The sequence below is a fragment of the Nestor notabilis genome, unplaced genomic scaffold (genome assembly GCF_000696875.1).
Source record: "Nestor notabilis isolate BGI_N333 unplaced genomic scaffold, ASM69687v1 scaffold25212, whole genome shotgun sequence".
Taxonomy (NCBI): Eukaryota; Metazoa; Chordata; class Aves; order Psittaciformes; family Psittacidae; genus Nestor; species Nestor notabilis.
In genome coordinates, this window is record NW_009917349.1 from 1 (window position 1) to 21,207 (window position 21,207).

The window sequence follows — 21,207 nt, forward strand, 5'->3', positions numbered from 1 at the left end:
AGCCTAAACCTCCCCTGGAGCAGCTTGAGGCAGTTTCGTCTTGTCCTGTCCCTTGTTCCTTGGGAGCAGAGACGAGCTCCCTCCTGGCTCCATCCTCCTTTCAGGCAGTTGTAGAGAGCAATAAGGTGCCCCCTGAGCCTTCTCTTCTCCAGACTAAACCCCCCAAGTTCCCTCAGCCCCGTTCCTCATCACACTTGTGCTCCAGGCCCTTCTCTGGCCCTGCTCCAGCACCTCAATGTCTCTTGTGAGGGGCCTAGAACTGAACACAGTATTTGAGGTATGGCTGTTTCCAGGGTGCTGTGGACACAGAGTGAGGGATTCACTCCTCTAAAATTAGGTTGTGTCTTCACTGCCAGGAATGGCTGTCTGTGTAAGATAAATAATGTGTGTTTGCGCTTCTGTGTAACTGGTGTGAATTCTTCTTTAACCCCACTGTAGCTATGTGTACCCCATAGCCAGCTGGGTTTGCCCTCCAGAACTACAGAAGGGAAAGGAGAACAGTAAGATGCTTTAGTGAAGAAGTGTGTGTTGTGAGATGAGGTAAGAGAGGGCCTACATGTCACCATGGCTGGGTTCCCTCCTGGGACACTTGGAGCTCTTCCCTCTCTGGGAGCGCCTGTGGAGAGGGTCAGGGTTCCCAGTGGAACGTTGGCTCAGACATGTAGGTAGCTGGGGACAGCATGCCTCCAGAGGCTCACCAAACATTGTGGATTGCAGCGTGAAGGGCTTGTGTTGCTGTGGTGGGGTGATTATAGCAACAATTGGCTGGCTACACTGGATGCTGCAATGCTGCGGCATCTGTGTTCTCTGTGTAAAGCATCTAGAGGTGGAATGGATGCTTCCAGGCAGTGCTGGCCCAGCTCTGCACCCTGCAGTGCTAACACTGGGATCTTGTCCTGGATCTGCCCACTTCTGCGGGCACAGCAATAGCGATCACATAGCTTGGCTTGAGCTTTGGATGGGGTCAGCAGTGGGGACACAGGTGAAGGTGATACCAAGCAGGATGTAAAACCTGATTGAGTATTGGATGGCGCAGATATGGCTGGCGCAGGGCAGGGGTGACCGTGACTGTCTCAGCTCCTGCTGATGGTGGGGTAGAGTTTGGGCAGCATGCAGCAGCAGCTAGGGGACTCTGCCCCATTCCTTGGGGCTCCCGTGGGTCCCTGAGGAAGGAGCCCTGGGCTTGGTGTGCGTGATGCTTTCTGCGCTTCCAGGAGAGCATCCCACCATCCTGTTTCTGGAGCCTGGATCTCCTCCTCCCCCCTTCCCCCCCCGCCCGCTGCAGTGTGGTTGGCTGCCGAGCGCCTGGTGCCTGCGCCTCTGCTAGAGCCGGAGTGCAGCACGGTGGGAGCCGTGCATCGCCGCAGCCTGTGCTTCCCCGCAGCACCGGGGCCTCTGGGAGTGCCAGCACTGGACAAGCTGCTGCAGGCAGCCAGGTACTGCTCCTCGGTGGAGGGGGGTGGGCAGGATTCCCATCTGGTGACTGAGGCAGCAGGCAGGGTGCCCAGCGAGCCTGTAACAAAGGACCGCTTTGATGTGCCATTTCGGGTAGAGCTGATGAAAACTTTTCTCCTTGGGAGCCTTACATTTAGCTGGGTGGGCATAGGGTTTCTGTGTGGGGATACTGAGGAGGGATGGAGGGGTTTCTCTGGCTTGATTGTCCCAAGGATAAGCAGCGGGCGTGCCTCCTGCTGCCAGACAAAGCCAGAGAAGCAATGACGGAGGCAGCTCCTGGCGTACAACGGTGGCTCTCAAACTTCCCGAACCTTGTTTCCCCTCAAACCTTCCTCCCATTAATAAACTGCTTACTAAGCTGCTTGCAGTGGAGGTGCACCCTACCGAAGGTGGGAGCAGGGGGGAAGCAATTGCTAGTGAGCTGCTGGGAGGGAGAAGATGTGGCTGGGAGGAGGTGTCTGAGGATGGGCTGGGGGATGGTGCTGCAGCAGAACGCTGTGGCCAGGCAGTCGGGAGAACATGCACAATGGTGGGAGGCAGCGGCGCGTTACCAGCAGCCGCAGGCTCCCCTGCGTCCTGCAGGGCTGGCATCTGGCACACTCCTGCAGTGCCACACCAGGGTCTCCTCTAGTGCCCTTGGTCTCCAATGCCACCTTGGAGACATGGAGAGCCCCTGTCTCTGCGTGAGGGGAGGTAGGGTGGTGTTCAGCATGCATTGGGTCAAAGATCTGGCCAGCTCAGACAGAGGGTAAATAAACATGGCTGAGCGCTGCTGTAATTGGCAGAAGGAGCAGGAAGTGCATGCTCGCTCATCTGCTTTTTTGGAGGAATGTCCAGGTAGGAACAACAGCATTAACCCCCAAATACCACAATGGCTCTTGGGACACAAAGAGCATGTGGTGAGATTTTGACCTTGGCAAAATTGCTGAATAAGGGCTTGATTTGCTAGGAAAGAGCAATTTATCTCCTCAAAGAATTCCAGTTGTTCGGGACAGCCAGAAGTAAAACAGATCCTCCAGAGAGCTTTGTCTCTCTGGATTTGGCTGTCTTGTTATGGTTTACAAGTCCTGCTTGTTTCTGGAAATAATAGCTCAGCCCTGCAGTCAGCTGGTCACTGGAGCTGCCCCAGGTACACCGTGGAGGGAGTGTGGGTACTCCAGAGCTCTTCAGGGTACACAGCGTGGCTCCAGCACACTTGCTGTTCCCAGCTGCGTCCTGACCATCTCCTGTACCTGTGATGCACATCCAGTACACAGCCCCTGCATTAGACGCCTGCAGAGCCATGGACTCCTGGGAATTATTCTGCCTGCTTTAATACTGCTTCATGCTGTGAGGGCAAAGTAACGGCTCTGCCTCTGTCTTACATAGAGCGAGACTCCCAATCAGATCCTGAAGCTAGGAAGAGATGCTTGTCCTGGCTTCGTTCCAGCTGCTCAGCTCTTGTCTCCGCTAGCCTGGAAACAGCTTTTAATGCTGTTCCACTGTAGTCCTGGGCACAGAGGATGCTTATGTCTGCAGCAGCTCACCAAATCCATCCTGCAAGAGTTTAAAAACAAGGTCTTATCAGCTGATATGGAGGTGCCAGCATGAGCTTGTTGGTGGGGGTGGCAATGGCCGCTGTTCTGGTTGCAATGGCCTGCTGAGAGGTGCATGTTTCCCTGGCCAGCTGGGGTTGTGGACAGCATGAACTGCAGTGTGGAGCAAAATGGCTTTCTGCTAATGGCACGTGTAGGTGCTAGTCTGGTTTCTTTTTTGTCTGGTTGGTTGTTTTGCTGTGGGGTTTTTTTTAACCCCTATTGCCACCAATATCTGTATTGTTTCACCACTAATGCATCAGAGGGGTAAGACCTTTTCTGGTCTTGGAAGGAATGTGTGATCTGACAAAAAGCCAAACAGACCATCTCTTCTGTTTTCCTCAGACAACATGTTTATTGGAGTTGGTTCTTGCTTCGGTAACACATGAATTGCTTTCTCTGGTCAATCAGAACAAACCCTAGTAGCTTTTGACTTGCTATTTCCACGTGTGGGCTAGAAAGTGGGAAGGAGATGGGAAGCTCCCAGATCCTTTCTGTAGTGATACAAAACTGAGCCACTGTGCCCCATGTTAGTGTACATCCAGCTTACCATCAGTTCACCCTAGGTTTCAGGAAGGTTATGCTGTGATGTGTTTTCTGTTAAGAATTGAAGATGGTGAGGAGCTGAAGCTTCTGGGACAGAGGAGTCTTCAGTGCTGAAGGGAAAGCATGAAGGGAGCCTCAGATCTCCTTGTGGAGAACTGCAAATTGAGTTCCATAGTCCTGGTTCAAAGTCCCAGGGCTTCTGCAGCCTGCTGGTTAGCACAGACTTTCCCAACGCAGGCCTTCCAGTGTCTGGAGAAGCCACTGGAGCTTCACGCTCAGCTAGAGCTGGTATGTGTCAGCTGCTGCTGAAAGGAGCAATCCTGGCCTTGAGCCCTGTCCAGGGGACGGGGAGGGCTGCGCTGTTTCCAGCAGCACAGTCAATTTGTGCCGAGTTACACATGATTCCCAAGCCTGGGGAAGCCTTTCTGGGCTTTGGGATGGGCTTTAAAACCATGCAAGGGAGTGTCTTGGTGCAGAGTCCTGTTTCTTGGGGATGGGAGAATGCAGGTGGGACAGCTCCTTGCTCTGCTGCTGGAGATGGATTCTGTTGCCTCTCTTGCTCTGGGACAGAGGGACCCTGTCACCATGGGACCCTGCTGAAAGGAGGCATGTGCTACATTCCCTTCCTCTGAGCCAAGGGTCAGTTTCTAGTGCTGTGGTGCCTGGTCTCTTTGTCCTGAAGTGGTGTTCAGCAAAGGCAAATGTAATAAGTTTATCTAAGGAATTCAGATGAGGATTTGCTTTTTTTTTTTTTTTTTTTTAAACCATGAGGATGGTTAGGTCGTGGAACAGGGGTCTGAAGGGCTTGGGGGATCTCCTTTTTGGGAGATATTCAGCCCTTGACTAGGCACAGATATCTGATCAGATGCCTGCTTTGAGTGAAGAAACCTCTAGGCATCCCTTCCAAGTAATACAATAGCCAGACTCTTTTATTGGGAAGGAAATTGCAACACAGAAGTTTCTCTGTGGTACTTGAAGTTATCTGTGGGTTGGTTTGACTCTCTAGATTGTCTGTAGTACAATAAACATCCAGGCTGGGGTTGGCAAAGAACTTCGGGCAGATCTGTTGGCTTTGGGATTGCAGCTCAGAGATATGCTGGCTGTGAACTCCCAGGGTGCTGACCCCTGACTGATCTCCTCTTTGTGTGTTCTTAGTGGCTCTAAGGGAGCATGAGAGATACCAGGCATTTCTGGCAGGGGTAACAAGCATCACATAGCACCATTCCCGCTTTGCCTCATATGAACCTCAGCAGGCATGTATCCCAGGATGGAGGCATATGCTGCAATTATTCCACCTGTTCTTGGGCACCATAAGAGCTGATTGTGTCTCTTGCTTTATCCATACTGGAGCATCTCTGGAAATGCTGACTGCTGGATGTGCAGCTCAGCAGCACCAGTTTATCCCTTGTCTGTGGCCTGGGGTGGTGACACTGAGCGCAGTGGCTCTTCTGGCAGTGGTGTGGCAGTTTCCAAGTCTCCTGTCAGGGTCAGAATGCCCTGGCTGTGCAGTGGGAGCCTCAGAGGCTCTGCGCCGCTGACTGCAGTCTCCTACAGCCTCCGCTTTCTGGCACTGCGGTGTCAAAATAAGGGGAAAGCCTGTGCTCATGACACAGCCTCTGGGATGGCTGCAACCTTGCCACTCCGTTTGCTCTTTCCTGTTTTATTTTACTTTTCAGTGTCCAAGGCATTAGGTGTAGGTTTTGTCGCAGTATCCCTTAGGAGTGGGGGCTCAGCTGTGTGTTGGTGATCTCACAGCTTCGTTGGAGGTCAGTCAGTCTTTCCAGAAACTCTTTATTCTGTTGTTTAACAGTAATGAGCTGGCAGAGGCCCAAAGAGGGGGAAAGACCTCTCCCTACTTTTATCAAGTGGCTTGCTTCACAAAGACATGACTTTGCTGTTTCTCCAGGTAGCAAAAGTATGAGACTGGAAAAATTTTTGTGGAAATAAGACTTTAAGCCCTGTATTTCCATTTCTAAATGCTGCCATTGCTATCTCCCAGATACGCTCCCTCATTCTTGCTATGGGTCAGATTTGGTTTTTTCCACGGGAAGCTTTTTTTCCCAGAACCCAGCTGTTTATCTGCAGCTACTGTATCCTGAGATCACCTTCTACAGTAGAATTTGCTGCTAAAGATGTGCCCATTTCTATACAGAGAGTGCTGGCAGGGCAAACGCAGTTTGAAGGAAGCTGCAGTTATTGTCTTGACAGTATCACTTGTGTGAGTTGTGGTGGTACCCTGTGTCTCACGTACACTTGGTCTAGGGACATGTGTGGAGACAGCAAACTGAATTCGTTGAGGCATGTGTAGACCTGAAGTCTCTGTCCTACTGTAGTTGACTTCTTTTTTGCCCCTTGCTGCTTATTTTCTTTGCCCTCTGTATTTTTCTAGCATTAGGCATCGTGATCTAAGGTTTAAGATTCTCTTGGACCCATTTAGGCTGGCGCCCTTGTTTCTGTTGTGGCAGCTGTTGTGGGTTTAAGATAGAAGCAGTGAAGCTTCCAGCCCTTTCCTCTTAAAGCTCTTGCATGTGGGAGCAGTTTTCAGAGGCAGAGAAGTAGGCTGCTGAAATTGCTGATGCTCAGTGATTTCCCAGTTATGCACTTGAATACAGGAGGAACGTTTCTGCCTGGCAGGATGTGCTAGCTGATGGATTCCCAGCTGATTGCTGCAACTGCAGCACTCATCCAAATGGGAGCAGGGTGCAGGGGTGAGATGGGTGTTGCCGGAAAGCCAGGCTGTTCTAGCAGCTCCCTGTAAATAGGGAAGACATGCCAACTGGAGCAGAAATCTGCTGGTGGAGACCAAGGCTTTGGCACCTGCAGAGCCACGAGGAATGCACCAGCATAAACTAGGAACTGTGAACCCCAGCTCATGAGGAACATGTTGGAAAAGCATTCTTTCTTCCTATTCCGGGCTGGAATCCCCTTGCCAAAGGCGAAGGATGGTGTGTGTCCCCCTCTCTGCGCAAACCTCTTGAGTGTTTTTTCTGCCTGGATAAAGGACACTCAGTGCCCTTTACTGACTGTGTGGGAGCAGTAAGAGTGCTTATACAGCAGGCTCAGCCTGCCTGACCTTGGCATCAGTTGCCATAAAGCATGGTTCTTCTTTGGAGGGCTACTGAGTGTAGACCTGCCAGCACTGGGGAGAGCTAGAAATAAGGCTCTGATGGGAAGAATTGTTGATTTGGAGGGATAAGGCAGCTCCCACCAGTGTTTTGTTGATCTCCTTTGCTGTATGAGAGGTAGCAGTGTTGAAATGACTTCTCTGCAGTTGCCAGTGTTTTCTTGCTGGTACTTGGGAAGGAACAGCTTGCATGTTGTTTCCAGGTTGTGTGCCTGTGTCCAGCCTGGATCATCCCCTGTCCACCCTTGAATGTTGGAAGCATGTTGGTACCTAACAGCTGTGCTTCTAGGATGTCACCCTGAGAAGGAAAGACCAGGGTTGCGTAGAGGTGTTCGTACAGAGAGAGAATAGGAGCCTGTGTTGGTATGTCCTGAGGATATGGCTGTAGGGTAGGATAAGTCTGTGCTGTGGGTCAGAATGTTTTGATTAATTTCCCTTCTCAGTCTGAAATCTTTACAGTTTGGAAAAACAAGTTGATTGTGGGGACTCTGAAATCCTTGAAGCTTTCTTCTGCTGGAAGGGCTGAGGAAAGACAGGATGTCACTGTAATGAAGGCACTGGTGGTTTAATATCCAGGTTGGCAATTCCTCAGTTATTCTATGCACAGTGGACTGAATGAGGCTGATTTTTCTATGGCTCTGGATCTTGTCTGACTCTGTTACCTAGCAAGGTTCAAGCTCTGGTGGCTTTTTATCATGATTTGTAACATATTCTTCTTCCCAATGCATTTGTATTGCACTTTTTGAAGATGACAGCAAGATTTCTCTATGGACATCAGTAATGCTTCCATGAAAGCTGTCAGCATGTCACAGCTGACCCAGGACACAGAGGATGGGTGAAGAGGCACTTGTGCTACTCAGCAGCGTGAGCCTTAGGGCAGAGCTCTTGTTTTGTTGTGTGCTGTGTCTGGGGCTGCTCCTGGGGCTCTCCTTGTGCCCCAAGCATTGTGGGTGCTCCAGAGGACTCCCACTGATGTTCCTGTTTCTGAGTCTGGGGCTGTTTCCATATGAGCTGAAACCAGTGGTGGGGCTGTTTCACTCTTTAGCAGTTATTGCCTTGGCTTCTTTGGAAGCAGGTGAGTGCCTTTTGAACCCTCCTGGGAAGCTCTCTGGATGCATTTTGGAGCAGGACAACAGTGCTTTGACAGTTGTGCCAGCGCTAGCATCGATACACTCTTCCTGACTTGTGTTCACCCACAGAAACCTGCTTTAGGCAGGGCTTTCCTTGCTGTTCTAACACTCGATTGCTCCCCCAGATGAGTTTCTGAAGGTCGAAAAAGATTAACCAAGAGAAATAGGGACCAGAATGCTTAGCTGCCAGTTCCTGCAGAATCAGTTTGGAAGGCAGGATATAAGTGTCAGCCCAGTCTCAACAGACCCATTCTTTTCTTTGAAATGGTCCTCTATGGCCCCTGTCTTAATCTCAGGGAGGTTTTTCATGATGTTCTCGTCATATGGTCTTTAAAGCAAGGTGGGAAATGTCACAGTTCAGATGACTTTTCAGTGTGAAATGCACAATGCACAGGGTAACTGACTGCACATGGAGCACGGCAGATACCCAGAAGTGAAGGATACAGTGAAGTATGGCTCAGGCTTGGTGCTGGTGATCATGAAGTGAATGTCAGCATTGTGACTCTGGAGTGGGTGGAGGAGTGCTTGGCTCTTGCTCAAAGGTATGAACAGGAACCCAGTCTTCAGGAGATATGGTGTCTTAACACTTCCTGAGGGATGGATGTGCATCACTGGAACAGAAACCAAAAAGGAGCCAAGAGCTCTGGCGTATAAAACAACTCTAAGGGCTTCTGGAAGAGTAAGGCTAAAGAGGAGGAGATGTATGTACTTTTAGCAACTGCCCCAGCACTGTTTGCCATCTTAGCTTTACAGTGCTGCAGTGAGGAAGAAACCGGATGCCATTATTGCTCAGGGCCCACTCCAAGGCAGGGGTAGCGGTAGCTGAGCTGGGGGATTGCCCTGTGTCCCCTGGGGCAGAGTGCAGGGTGGGCAGGAGAGGGGCTCTGCTCTGCCCTGCTATGTACCTGGGCAACATGCTCAGCAAGGCTGCTGCTGCACAAAGAGCTTGAGCCACGCAGAGGTGGGTCCTGCAGGAGGACAAAGACAAACCTGTTGGCAGCTCTTCCTGCTCCTGTGTAGGGCCTGGGCAGTTTGCCAGCCTCCTGCCAGCAGGGCCCTGGGTGCCCATGTTCAGTGCCTCCTGACAGCTCCAGGCAGTGCGGAGGTGCTGCCTGTGCGGGGCATGGCAGCGGCTGATGCCGGCCGTGAAGGAGCCTGCCCTTGGGGTGACCCGTAGCATGCTGCCTGCTTCTCACATCTGCCCTCTGGCCTGCTGTCTTTCCTTAGCCCCTGGATTTCACCTTGCAGGCATCCCACAGCCACACTAACGTAGTGGGCTGTAGTAACTTGGAGTCCCTGTGCAAAGGCAGTAGCTTGGTACTCCTGTTGCATATCTGGGGGCATGGGATAGGAAAGGAGTATGGAGTCCTTATGGCATCCTGAGGAGCCCTTGGTCTGTCAGCAGGGAAGGCTGGAAAAGCTGTTAGTGCTTCAGGCTGACACTCACACCGAGGTTACACTAGTGTGACTGTAGCTCTTGGTGTATGTAATCTTTCTCACCCAGGTGTGATTCGGTTCATGCTGGTGGTGTTTGTGTCGCTTTTGGCCACAGTGGCAATCCTGTGCCGAGGCTGGGGTTATGAGGGTGTGCTCTTCTAGGCAGGGAAGGTTTTATTTGGCCAGTAAGGTGCCTCCCTGTCTGAGATGGTCTTGCAGGAGGTTTTGTATCGATTAACCAGAAAGCTTTGAGCTGGCATCCCTTCACTTTCTATTCTCTTTCCCCTGCAGTCAGAAAAGGTGTCGATCTGTGACAGCCTCCTTGCATCCATGGCCTGTGGGCAGGAGGTGCATGCATTGCAACCCCAGCTGCCAACTACAAATCTATGCTCTTAAATGGAAGCTAAATCAGCTTTCCTTGCTGCTGGGAGTGTGGGGGTGTGGGAGGTCAGCAGTGATTCTAGCCTTTTGTCTCCTGTCCACGTGTGCCACCTGAATTGGTTGCAGCATTCCGTGTCACAGAAGTGGAGACACATGCCCTGACAGCTGCCAAAGGGACAGGGGAAGGGCTTAGAGCAGACAAGCAGTTGAATGCTGTCTCTGGCTGCTTGAAGGAAGCTGTAACACTTGTGTCTGGTTGTGGCTCTCTGAAGCAGCACTGAGGCATTCAGGTTTTGTCTCTCTTCCTGCAGGGCTGCAGAAGCAGGACTATGTCCACCATGGTGTACCCTAGGGAGGAGAAACTGGACAAGTTGAGCCAAGAGGAGATAATTTCCAACACCAAGCTAGTGATGCAGGGGCTGGAGGCACTCAAGAATGAACACAACTCCATCCTGCACAGCTTGCTGGAAACCATAAAGTGCCTGAAGAAAGATGAAGAAGCCAATCTTGTGCATGAAAAATCCAACTTGCTCCGCAAGTCAGTGGAGATGATAGAGCTGGGGCTTGGAGAGGCTCAGGTGAGAGCGGTGTTACCCAACACTGACAGGGGAAGGCAGGCATGTGGCCATTCCCTGTAAGCTGCAAAGGCAGCAGGGGGCTGAGCATGACCCTGAGAGTAGGCCCTGAGCATGCATATGAGGGAGATACCAGATAGTGGTAGTTACTGGCTGTGTCTCTTGACAAGGTGATGATGGCGTTGTCCAACCATCTGAATGCTGTGGAGTCAGAGAAGCAGAAGCTGCGTGCTCAGGTCCGGAGGCTGTGCCAGGAGAACCAGTGGCTGCGTGATGAGCTCGCTAACACTCAGCAGAAGCTGCAGCGCAGTGAGCAAACCGTGGCTCAGCTGGAGGAGGAGAAGAAACACCTTGAGTTCATGAACCAGCTGAAGAAGTATGATGAGGATGTCTCACCTTCGGTATGCCCTAGTCCTGTTGGGCAGCACCTTTGGGGGTAGGGAGGTTGGACCAGTGGGATTACCTAGCTTGTGACAGCATCACCCTGGATTTTGCCCCTTCCTTTAGTTATAGTAGTGCCTATAACTAAAGGGAGCTTCCAGAGGCTCTGCCCTGTGACTAAAAGGGCAGAGTCTCTGGAAGAACATGGAGTAGCATGCCAGGATGTGCTGGGGGAAATTTGGCTTTATTAGTTTGTTGTGTGTGGAGAAGATGGTGGCAGAGACAACGAGCGAAGCTGAGGGTGTTGGTGGGCTGCAGCAGGGAGGAGAGTTTGGCAGCTGACTCAGCCCAGGCTGCTGTCTTCTCTGGGAGCACACAGTATTGTGATTCCATCCTGTCAGGAGGAGAAGGAGGGTGACTCCACCAAGGACTCTCTGGATGATCTGTTCCCGAATGAGGAGGAGGAGCATGGTCCTGGACGTAAGTGTTTCCTCGTGCATGGTCGCTGCTGTCTCTGTCCAAGTCTGCTGTGCCAACTGTGCCCCTGTTTATTCTGTGCCTGCAGTGCCCCACCAGCATAGTAGTGCAGTGGCAGCTGCCCAGCAGGGAGGCTATGAGATTCCTGCACGCCTGCGCACGCTCCACAACCTTGTCATCCAGTACGCCTCACAGGGACGCTATGAGGTGGCTGTGCCACTCTGCAAGCAGGCACTGGAGGACCTGGAGAAGACATCAGGCCATGATCACCCCGATGTGGCCACCATGCTCAACATCCTGGCACTGGTGTACAGGTGAGCATGCTGGGGAGGGCAGGGCTGGGCCAGGAGAGCCTTCTGTCTCTCCCATTTACCAGGACAGCACACGCTGGTGATGGGGAGCTTCCCCTGCTTCCAGTGGTTTGCCTTTCAAAAAGGTCTTGGCACAGATAAGGTATTTGTACCACCAAACTCCCTAATATAACCAGGGACTGGCAGGGAGGAAAGGAGAAATGAAAGGGCTGTGGGGGCTGGATCTGTGTGGAAGGATTCTTATTGGTAGTTCTGCTTGTGATGGGCTGTGGTGTCCAAATCCTGAATAAATGGTTGACTTTGCACTGCAGGGATCAGAATAAATACAAAGAGGCAGCACACCTTTTGAATGATGCTCTCTCCATCCGTGAGAAGACTCTGGGCAAAGACCACCCAGCGGTGAGTGTCTTCATCCTCATTCAGTCAATTCTGTTGCCCCGTGGGTGCTGCTGGGGCTAGAACAGTGCTCCTCTGGTGTGTCTGCAGCTGGACTACCAAGGTCAGTAGTGAGCTCTGTAGTGTGCAGAGTACTGTTCATACTGTGTAGGGTTGGTTTGCTGCTTCAGCACTCATTGCTGTCTTGTTCAGAATGGCCTATCAGAGGTTGGTTTCTCCTGGATCCTGTAGTGTAGGCAGGGTAGCCTTCTGCCTCTAGACCTTCTTGTCTTCAAAAGCAGCTATCCTGAAGGCATGAAGGAAATGGGGCTGCCATGTTACTGCTGCTTGCACCCCTTGTTTGATCCTGCTGGATTCTGCTCTGTTTCATGGAGAAGCTTATGTCTCTGCAGGTGGCAGCAACTTTGAACAACCTGGCTGTTCTCTATGGCAAGAGAGGGAAGTACAAAGAGGCAGAGCCACTGTGTAAGCGAGCCCTGGAGATCCGTGAGAAGGTAGGTACTGGTCGTCTGTGCTCTCCTTCCTTTCTTCCAGCTCTCCCTGAGGGTTTTCCCCCATTGCCTCACTGCACATTGGAGATCCAGGACCTAACTAGTCTCTTTATCTGCTGATTTTGCCACTACCTTTCCTGTCTCTCCAGCGTTTGCAGCCTTAGAGAGGCCTGCCAGGAGGTGGAAGCTGGAATTTCTCCTCTTTACCTGCCTAGTCCTTGGCTCCTGTCTGACATGGGCATGTCATGGACAGACTACAGGGTCTGTTAACTCCAGGAGTCCACTATCGTCTTTAAGTGTTGACTTTTTGTGGCTTCTCTTATTTTCTTTACTCAGGTCCTAGGCAAAGACCATCCTGATGTGGCCAAGCAGCTGAACAATCTAGCCCTGCTGTGCCAGAACCAGGGCAAGTACGATGAGGTGGAATACTATTACTGCAGGGCTCTGGAGATCTATGAGAGCTGCCTGGGTCCTGATGACCCCAACGTGGCCAAAACCAAGAACAACCTGGTGAGACCCCTGGGAGAGCCCATGTGGGGATGGGGAGCATGGCCTGGTGCTTGGAAGATGCAGAGAGAGCTGCAAGAGGTGGGCAGAGTTAATCTGTGTTGCCCAGTGGGGCTGGAGCTGTTTTCTTGGTTGCAGGCCTCCTGTTACCTGAAGCAAGGCAAATACAAAGATGCAGAGGTGCTGTATAAGGAGATCCTCACCCGTGCTCACGTGAAGGAGTTTGGCTCTGTGGATGGTTTGTATAGCAGAAGCTGTTGGGGCTGGGGAAGGGTGAGCAGTTGGGGCTCCTGGCTCTCAGCATCCTCCTGGCAGAGGGATGGGATGCCTTGCACGGCCTCTGCTTTGGGCAGCCCTTGAGACACTGCCCTTCTAGTGTGTTATGCTGCTCTTCAGCCCTGTGGGAGGACTAGTTTGTTCTGTTCCCTGTCCTGCCCTTGCAATGCTGGTTGCCTTTCTTGGGGCCTGGGGGATCTGGAAGCCTTGTCACTTCCCTCTGGTGAGCTGCTGGCTCTGGGGACAGAGTGCTGTGCTGTGCCAGGAGGCAGAGCCCCGGTGGAAGTGGCAGAGGAACGGGGTGAGGTGGTAAGCAGAGCTGTCTTGTATTAAAAAAAGATGCACGCGGAGGAGAGAGAGGAGATGAGCAAGGTGAGTGGTGCTGTTGATAGCAAGAGCCCTGGGAGGGGAAGGAGATCTTGGGGTTGTGATCCTCTTGTTACAGCCACAGCCTCCTTCCTGCAGTCTGAAGAGCTGCCATGGCCACTGATGAAGGCCAGGAAGAGTCTGGAGAGTGGAGAGAGAGAGAGAGCATGGCTGCTCCTTGGGGCAGCAGGGGGGGAAGGCCCATTGGAGTGCTTGATACTTTTCCTTGGGCAGGGGGTTGTTCAGCCTCTCAAACCATGGCTCTCTCTTTTTGCTTCAGTGATCCCTCTAGGGCATGCAGATGATGGAAGATGGCAGATGGCAGAGGGTTGTGCTGCAGAGCCTTGGCACTCTGTTCCAAAGAGCTGCTAGTACTCAGAGCACAACCTACTTCTGAAGCAGCAGCCCTAAGGGTGCCTGGGGAAAAGTGGAGGTCAAGAAGAAACTGCTGCCATCAACTTGCTTAGGAAACAGAGCCAAACCTCCTGAAAAAGATCTTTGCACAGGGTGGGCCCTAGCTGCTCTGTATCCTGGCCGGTGACTGAAAGAGAATAGACATGGGTTGTACTTGCCTTGGACTAAGCTTAGAGGCAAAGACACTTACTCCTGTTGCCCAGGCCCTGCTCTGTGCTCAGCTGATAATGCAGTGGGGGTCCTCTCTCTGCATTTCCCAAGCCTAAAACCTTGCCTGCTCTTTGGCAGGTGGGTGAAGCAGCAGAATGAAGGGCTCTGGTATAGCTGCAGGGGGAGCAGACACTGTTTCTCCTTTTCCTTTGCCCTCAGAGCAGGCACCATCCCTGTGTGGGCTCAGACAGCAGGCTCCAGGCTTGGCTTAGTGACTTACCAGTCCCATCCTGCAAGTACTTAAGAGCAGGCTTCTAGTAGCTGCCCCCCAGCAGCATGCTGTGTCTTACCACTAAACTGCTCTGTGCAGTCCCCAGAGCAGTGCTCAGCTCCACCTCCCACAGCTCCTGTTGCTTCCCCATGAAGGTTCTGCTGTAAAGAAACTGTGCTTGCTGCCACATCCTATGCAGGTGAAATCAAAGTTGGCGCAGAGATCAGGCTTCCCTTGCCCCATCTGGGACTGAGTCACTCCTGATAAGACCTTTGGATTATTAAGGTCAAAAGTAGATAGTTACAGTGCGGAGCTATGCTCTGGATAATGCGGGTTTTGCTATGGGGCAAGAGAACAGGCTCAGGGACTGAGATTTGTTTTACAACCTGAGGCAAGGGCTGAGCTGCTTTGCCTGTCCCTAGTGCAACTGTGCCCATGCCCCATGGCACGATGTGGTTGGCATGGCCTTCCTGGCCAGGCAGCAGTGACCACAGACCTGTTTGTACTGCTGGCCCAGGGGCTGGGGCTGCTGTGCTCTGCTTCGTGCTGTGATTCCACATCTCCTATTAAAAAAATCATCAAACCCCTCTTGCAGAGCTTCACTTTTGTTTTTTTTTCCCCTCACCCCTCTTTGGCTCTGTTCTCAGTGGCATCAGGGGGAGACAAGCTTGTGCCAGCAGCAGGGCCTTGGGCACAGCAGGCAGCCCTGGCCTGTGGCACTGCTTCTCCCCAGGGGATTTGACACCTTTCCCCTTGGGTTCAGCTGCCCTCTTGGGGCTGCCTCTACAGCTTCAGAGATGCTTTGAGTCCTGAGCTCTCCTGTCCCTAGGGCCTGCCCCAGCTGTGTAGGCTCTGGTGCAAGGAAACTCACATGTGCCTGTGGCTCAGGGAAGCTCCACCATGTGGGCTAGAGATCTGAGAAGCATGTGGGACTGAGTAAGAATAGTCCCTTTGAAGACCATTTCTTCTGGTCTAGAGCCCTCCTCAGAGGGAAAGTCCTGCTGTGGAGCCAGTGCTCACCATGCACCAGGGGGTACAAGGTGTGTGCAGGAGCCCTGCTCGCGCAGCAGAGACAATTCCTGCCTGCAGCTGCCGTGGTGGCAACTGACCCAGGGCAGTGCTGGCTGGCAGCCAGTGTCCCGCAGAGTAGGTTCTCCTTGTGGATCTTTTGCCTTGACCATCAAGCTTGCCCACTCTCCTGTTGCTCTGGCCCACAGCCTCTGTTCCTGGCTGTGGTAGGGCTAGCCAGCTTTGAGGTGCAATGGCTGGGCATGGAGAGGAGACAACAGCTCATCAGCTGAGCTGCTGTGGGGCAGGCCTGACCTAGGATGTGGCTGGCTGATTCCTTTACTGACTGTGTCTGAGGGGGTTGGTGCCCTTGCTGCCTGGCACGCATATGGGTTGGTTTTGTTGGTTGGGGTGGCTTTTTCTTGGTCTCTATTTTGCATGCTCGGTAGGGTGTTATGTCCTCCAGAGCACTGTGTGGATGGACTGTGTTGTCCCTTTGGTACTATGGAAGGGGCGAGGAAATGGGATTATGCTCCTTGGTGGGTTGGGGACATCACTTCTACTTGTGGTCCAAATCTGTTGCAGCAAATGGGCTTTCAGCTTTCCCTGCAGGAACCTGCTGGGCTTCATCACTGCATTTGCACATTGTGTTTCCAAAGGATGTGCTGGTGTGGAGGTGCAGCTGAGGGTCTGACCCTGGCAAAGGCATGGCAGTAGGCATGGGGCTAACAGCTCTCCTTTCTCCTCTCCCTGTAGAGCAAGCACAGAGACAGCGCTCCCTACGCTGAGTATGGCGGCTGGTACAAGGCCTGTAAGGTTAGCAGGTAAGAGGTGGCTCATAGGCAGCTGTGGGCTCTGGAGAGAGCAGGGCTCCTGCTCACGTTCCGTCACTGCAGCCCGACGGTGAACACCACACTGAGGAACCTGGGTGCGCTGTACCGGCGCCAGGGCAAGCTGGAGGCGGCAGAGACCTTGGAGGAGTGCGCGGTTCGCTCCCGGCGGCAGGTAACCCTGGAGGGATCCTCCCTGGGGCAGGGGGTGTTGTGGGATGGGAGCATCAGCATAGCAAATGCATGGCGCTGCCTGTGGCTCGGGCTGTGCTGTGAGGGCCTCTCTGGGCCTTGCAGCCTCTGACACCCTTGGTTTATGTTCCCACAGCACCATAGCATCTTGGTGGTTGGGGTTGTATTTGTGCATGTGTGGGGTTGTGCAAATGCACATGGAAGGAGCAGGTTGTCCATGTGTGTCTGTGTTGGGAAGAAGGTCTGGCTCTTGGGGTGCAGAAGTGCTACAGCCAGGTTAGCGCAGGTTACTGGGCTTTTTCAGCTACTGAGATCTGTGCTCAATGGGATGTTTTCTTCTCACTATTTTTTTTGTCCAGGGAAACACAGTAGGGATTTCTTAGAGTACCTCTCACCCTAAGCTCTTCCCAATCCTCAAATAATAAAGCAAGAGCTGTAAGCAAAGACTGAAGGACAGCAGAAACCTTCACACACTGAAATGTGAAGGAAAATAAGCTGTTTGCTTTGGTTGTAGTAACTTGTCTTCCATGACAGTTATGGTTTGATGGGGCTCGCTGAGCTGGGAAACCTGACAGAGTCTGCTAAGTGCAGGGTGGCATTTGGGTCCATCCTGCTTATGCTGGAGAGTTTTGGCTGTGATGGAGCAATGGCCAAGAGAGGGGATAGGACCAAGCAAGCGATGGCACAGCAGATCACTAGAGGGAAAGAATACAGAAGGGCAAAACGTGGTGCTTCCTTAACTCTTTCTCCTTGCAGGGCATTGACCCAATCAACCAGACAAAGGTGGTGGAGATCCTGAAGGAGGGAGATGGCACAGAGAGACGTCGGAGCCTGGGGGGCAGCGTCAAGTATGAGAATGTCACAGACGGTAGCGAGGAAGTGAGTATGGGCGTGGAATGGAGCGGGGTAAGTACAAGACACCATCAAGAATGGCCTCAGCGGGCTGCCAGAGGGAAGGGACTGCCTGCATCAGGGCTGTCCCCATGTGGCCTGTCGTGGCATCCTTGTCTGCCTCCATTTGTTCCCTGCACACTTCCTTCCCCTCTTTCTTGGCATGAGCCAGCCAGCCTGCAAAGGTTTGTGGCTGGGCCTGGCTTTTGGTGTACAGGCCAGATACCCACAATGGGGGCTCCTGCTTCCAGGGGGCTGTTAGGCTCTGGCAATGCACAGCATGAGCTGGTCCTGGTCTGCCCTTAATCTTAGCCTTGCAACCTTATTAACATCTCTCTCTGCTGCTCCCCTCTTGAGGCCCTGGCTGAGAGCATCGTATCCACCTCAGGCCCACACAGCCTCTGTGGGCAGTGTGGCTGTCTGTCCTGCACTGCACGCAGGCAATGCTGAGCCTGGGGAGGGCTCTGGGGCTGTATGCCTGGTGCGTGTGACTGAGTGACTGTAGGGCATGGTCATAGTCTGCAGCCAGCGTCTTTGCCATCCCCCTCTCTGGGTCTCATGCTGTCTGTAGGCTCTGGCCAAGCAGAGGTGGTAAAAGGCAGGTCTTTGGGGATGTCAGGCTGGGCTGACCAGTTGTGGCAAAAGAAGCTGGTGTTAGCTGAGGCACAGACAAAGCAGTCGGAGCCTGTCTAGGCTTGCTCTGAGACTGAGTGGCACTTTGGTCACTTGTGCTGATGTTGGAGGGTGATAGTGGTCCAGATCTGTGACAGGTGCCTTTTGTCTTTTGCAATGAGGAAGATGGAGAAGAAGTGGAAAGTGAGCATGGTGCTGGTGGGTGCTTGGCTCAGTGCTAGTTAACGCTTAAAATTCCTCCTGCAAACTTTAGCAGAGAACATAGTGTAGCTGGGTGTACCCAGGGGTGGTTGTGGCCTGGCACAGGCGACACACTGAGCACATGGAGTCCTTTGCTCCCCCCTCACATCTGCTGTCACTAACCCTTCCCCACCTGGCTCCGCTCTACCCCCACTGCATGAGCTCCTTTTCTTCCTTCTCCTTCTTCCCTGTTGCCATGACAGCCCTTCAGCGTCCAAGCCTGAAGCCTGCTGGCTCTCTTGATTGTGGATTGTACCCTGGTGATGACTCAAGGGGACCTGGGGAGCAGACCTTCAAGAGGCCCCAGCAGCTCTCCCAGGTGCAGAGCTGTCCTCTGCCCCAGCTCTTGGTATCAGGAGCAAAGAGGGTCATAGACCTGCGAAAGCACCAACCCTGTGCCCTTGCACTCCCCAGTTCATATAGGGGCTAGACAAGTACAGGGGGAGGGCTGCAGATTTGGGTTAGGATCAGCTGGTCCCTGCCCTGGCCTGTTATGTCTCCATGGTTCCTCTTGGCTGTGGTTGGTGTGGGGTGATCACTGTGCACTAGTGATGGTCTGGGAAACCTTCCAGTCTCTGAGCTGATCACCACAGGGCAAGCAGGCAATGCCTGACCCAGCCAATGGGATAGTTCTTGCTACAGCCAGCTGTAGATAGCAGGTTGGAGGACTGGCCCAGCACCCTGGGGGACACAGTTGCTGCCACATGATGCTGCACACACAGCCAGCCTCCTGTCCCAAGCCAGCAGCCCTGCTCTGGGCTGCAGCTCTCCTGGAAATGAAGGCTGAGACAGCTCCTGCTGCTCTTGTCTGTCATGGCCAGTTGTTCCCTGTAGCAGTCTAGAGCCCTTGGACATGCTGCCTCCAGGCAGGCTCTTCTGCCGTCCTTTAGCTGCTGCAGGCCGGGCCATAGGAGTCCCTGTGGTGCCGTCAATCTCTGTGCTCCGCTGCCAAGGGGAGCCCTGGAGTACCTCAGGGCCTGGACCAGCTGCGTGCTGCCCAGGTAACTGGGAGAGCCAGGATGGCACCAGCTCAGCAGTCCATGCCGGCAGCCCAGGAGCAGGGACCCTTCCGAGCAGGAGGCCCAGGCTGTTCCTCCTGAAGCTAGCTGTTCTGCCAGCCTGCTTGAGTGCACTGGCAAAGATGTGGCTCTGCTGATTGAGCCTCACAAGGCTCCCACCCTGTCCAGACATGACCGGGGCCCTTCTCGCCACCTGCACCTACAACCTCACGGCCTTGTAAATTGTGTCTTTCTCCTCTCTGTGCACTAGGCTTAAATGCCTCCCGAGACTCCCTCTTTCCCCTCCACCGCAATCACCTGGATGTTTGTGTTGTATCTTCCGACTTTTCCTCCACACCATCCCTCCTTCCTCGGCAAGAACTCCACGCCAGCCCCCCAACCCTCCCGGCACGTGAGGGCACCGACACGCCTGCAGAGGAGTGAGGTCCTGGCCAGCGCCAGCCCCATGGCCAGCAAGAGCAGGAAGAAGCTGCGAGGAGCTGCCTGCTCCCCTAGGCCAGGGTGACGGGCCACCGTCCCCTCATGTGCCCCCAGCCCAGCCTGCCCTTGCGCACTGCTGGGGACCAGGCCTGCAGGGGATTGTCTTCACTCCAGGCATATCGACTCCACCATCATTAGCCATCCTCAGCCCTCCTAGCTTGTTCCCTCCATCTCTGCAGAAGCCAGGAGAGAGGCATGAAGATGGGGAGCTGTTCTGGGACAGGGAGGCCTGGCCTTGGCAGGGCTGTCATGTGCCCAGTTGCTTTCTTCCCTGTAGACTTAGCTGATGTTAGTGTCCTGTAGCAAACCTGCGCTGGCCACTGGTGAGCTGGGCTCTCCCTGCAGCACAGGGCAGTCCTTGTCTTGCTATCCTCTTCCCTGCTGAGCTTTATGCGACCCAGTGGCAGCATGTGGGCCTCTGTAGCTAGCAGCATGGGAATGTAGGGTGGCCCATAGCTACTGTATATCCAAGACAAGGTGAGGGGGGTGACAGCTAAAGGCTGTGCATGTAGCAGGGACCTGCTAGGACAGGCATGTTTGGTGGCAACCTCCTGACCTGATGCTGTCGCCTAATTCCTGATGGCATTAAAGGGTGAATCAGCTCCCCCTTGCTCCAGCATCCCTAGGCGTGGCTGCTGGGAGAGGCAGGCTGAAGCTGTTTGCTGTTCCTTGCAGGCAGAGGAAGGGTAGGAGGAAAGCAGAGCTTTTCTGCAAGGGGCCAGGCACCATGCCATTGGAAGTGGCTGATAATGGGGAATGGGCTGGTTTGGAGCAGATTGATTGGGAGAAAAATGTGGAAAGAAGGATGTGAGGAAAGGAAGAGTTGGGACTTGGAGTGCTCTGAAGATGTGGGGGCAGATGGGATGGTTTGAGGGAGGTTTCCACAGGAGGAGAAGGGGCTAGGTTGATCATGGAAGGGGGGGGAAATTCTTGAACACGGGACCTGGCTCAACGGGCTGGTCCTGGGCTGTGAGTTCCTGCCTGGCTGTCCCTTGCCAAGCAGGTGGGAAACGTGTAACCTTGTCACTGCTAGGAAGACAGTGCTGACCCTGGGCATGCGTGGAGGTGGCTCAGTGCCTCTGATGGGACTCCAGACCTGCACAGGGTCTGGTGCTGTCAGTCGTTACTGGGAAAGGGGGACGTTTCCCAGGGCCTTGAGCCTCACAGCCTTGGGTGCACACCCTCATCCTGCATCCTATGGGATGTGAACCCTGGCCCTCCTACCTGTGAAGGAAGCTGGGGAGGCTGCAGCCAGCAGGTTAGAGCCCAGAGGCCAGCGCAGGAACCCACTTATTTATTTAGCTAGCTAGTTTGTCTCATGCTAGTCATCTGGCAGGTTGTGATACTAAATGTGCTTGTGTCTGTCTGGGCCTGGCTTTCCTGTGGTGGTGCAGAGGCCTTGGGGCATGTGCATCCTGCTGCCCTGGGAGCTTGTGCTTGCTGACAGGAGCTTTGTCCCCGGGACCATGGGGTGCGGAGCCCAGGGCTGAGTGATCCAGGGCTGTGCCTCCCCTACCTCTCTCCCAGTGCTGCTCCATGCTCTGGGGAGCAGTGAGTCCCCAGCACAGAGTGTGTTGAGGCCTCTGTGTGCTTTGCCCTGTGCTGGACCCGGTGCTGTAACAACCGTACCTCTGATTAAAGGCAGACAGACC

At 53.5% G+C, this 21,207-nt stretch overlaps 1 protein-coding gene across 1 annotated transcript in view; it reads left to right on the forward strand.

Annotated features, from left to right (window-relative positions):
* Positions 1-1,277: 1,277 nt before the first annotated feature.
* Positions 1,278-21,207, forward strand: part of LOC104401575 (kinesin light chain 1-like) — a gene marked incomplete at its 3' end in the record, with an annotated part of 22,486 nt that continues 2,556 nt past the window's right edge. The window contains exons 1-14 of the mRNA XM_010009188.1: positions 1,278-1,436; positions 9,959-10,225; positions 10,393-10,623; positions 11,005-11,087; positions 11,185-11,394; positions 11,703-11,790; positions 12,180-12,281; positions 12,615-12,788; positions 12,924-13,058; positions 13,401-13,433; positions 14,211-14,226; positions 16,040-16,094; positions 16,167-16,275; positions 17,049-17,198. Of these exons, the coding sequence (XP_010007490.1) occupies positions 9,977-10,225; positions 10,393-10,623; positions 11,005-11,087; positions 11,185-11,394; positions 11,703-11,790; positions 12,180-12,281; positions 12,615-12,788; positions 12,924-13,058; positions 13,401-13,433; positions 14,211-14,226; positions 16,040-16,094; positions 16,167-16,275; positions 17,049-17,198 (1,635 nt within the window). The remainder of the gene's footprint in view (positions 1,437-9,958; positions 10,226-10,392; positions 10,624-11,004; positions 11,088-11,184; positions 11,395-11,702; positions 11,791-12,179; positions 12,282-12,614; positions 12,789-12,923; positions 13,059-13,400; positions 13,434-14,210; positions 14,227-16,039; positions 16,095-16,166; positions 16,276-17,048; positions 17,199-21,207) is intronic.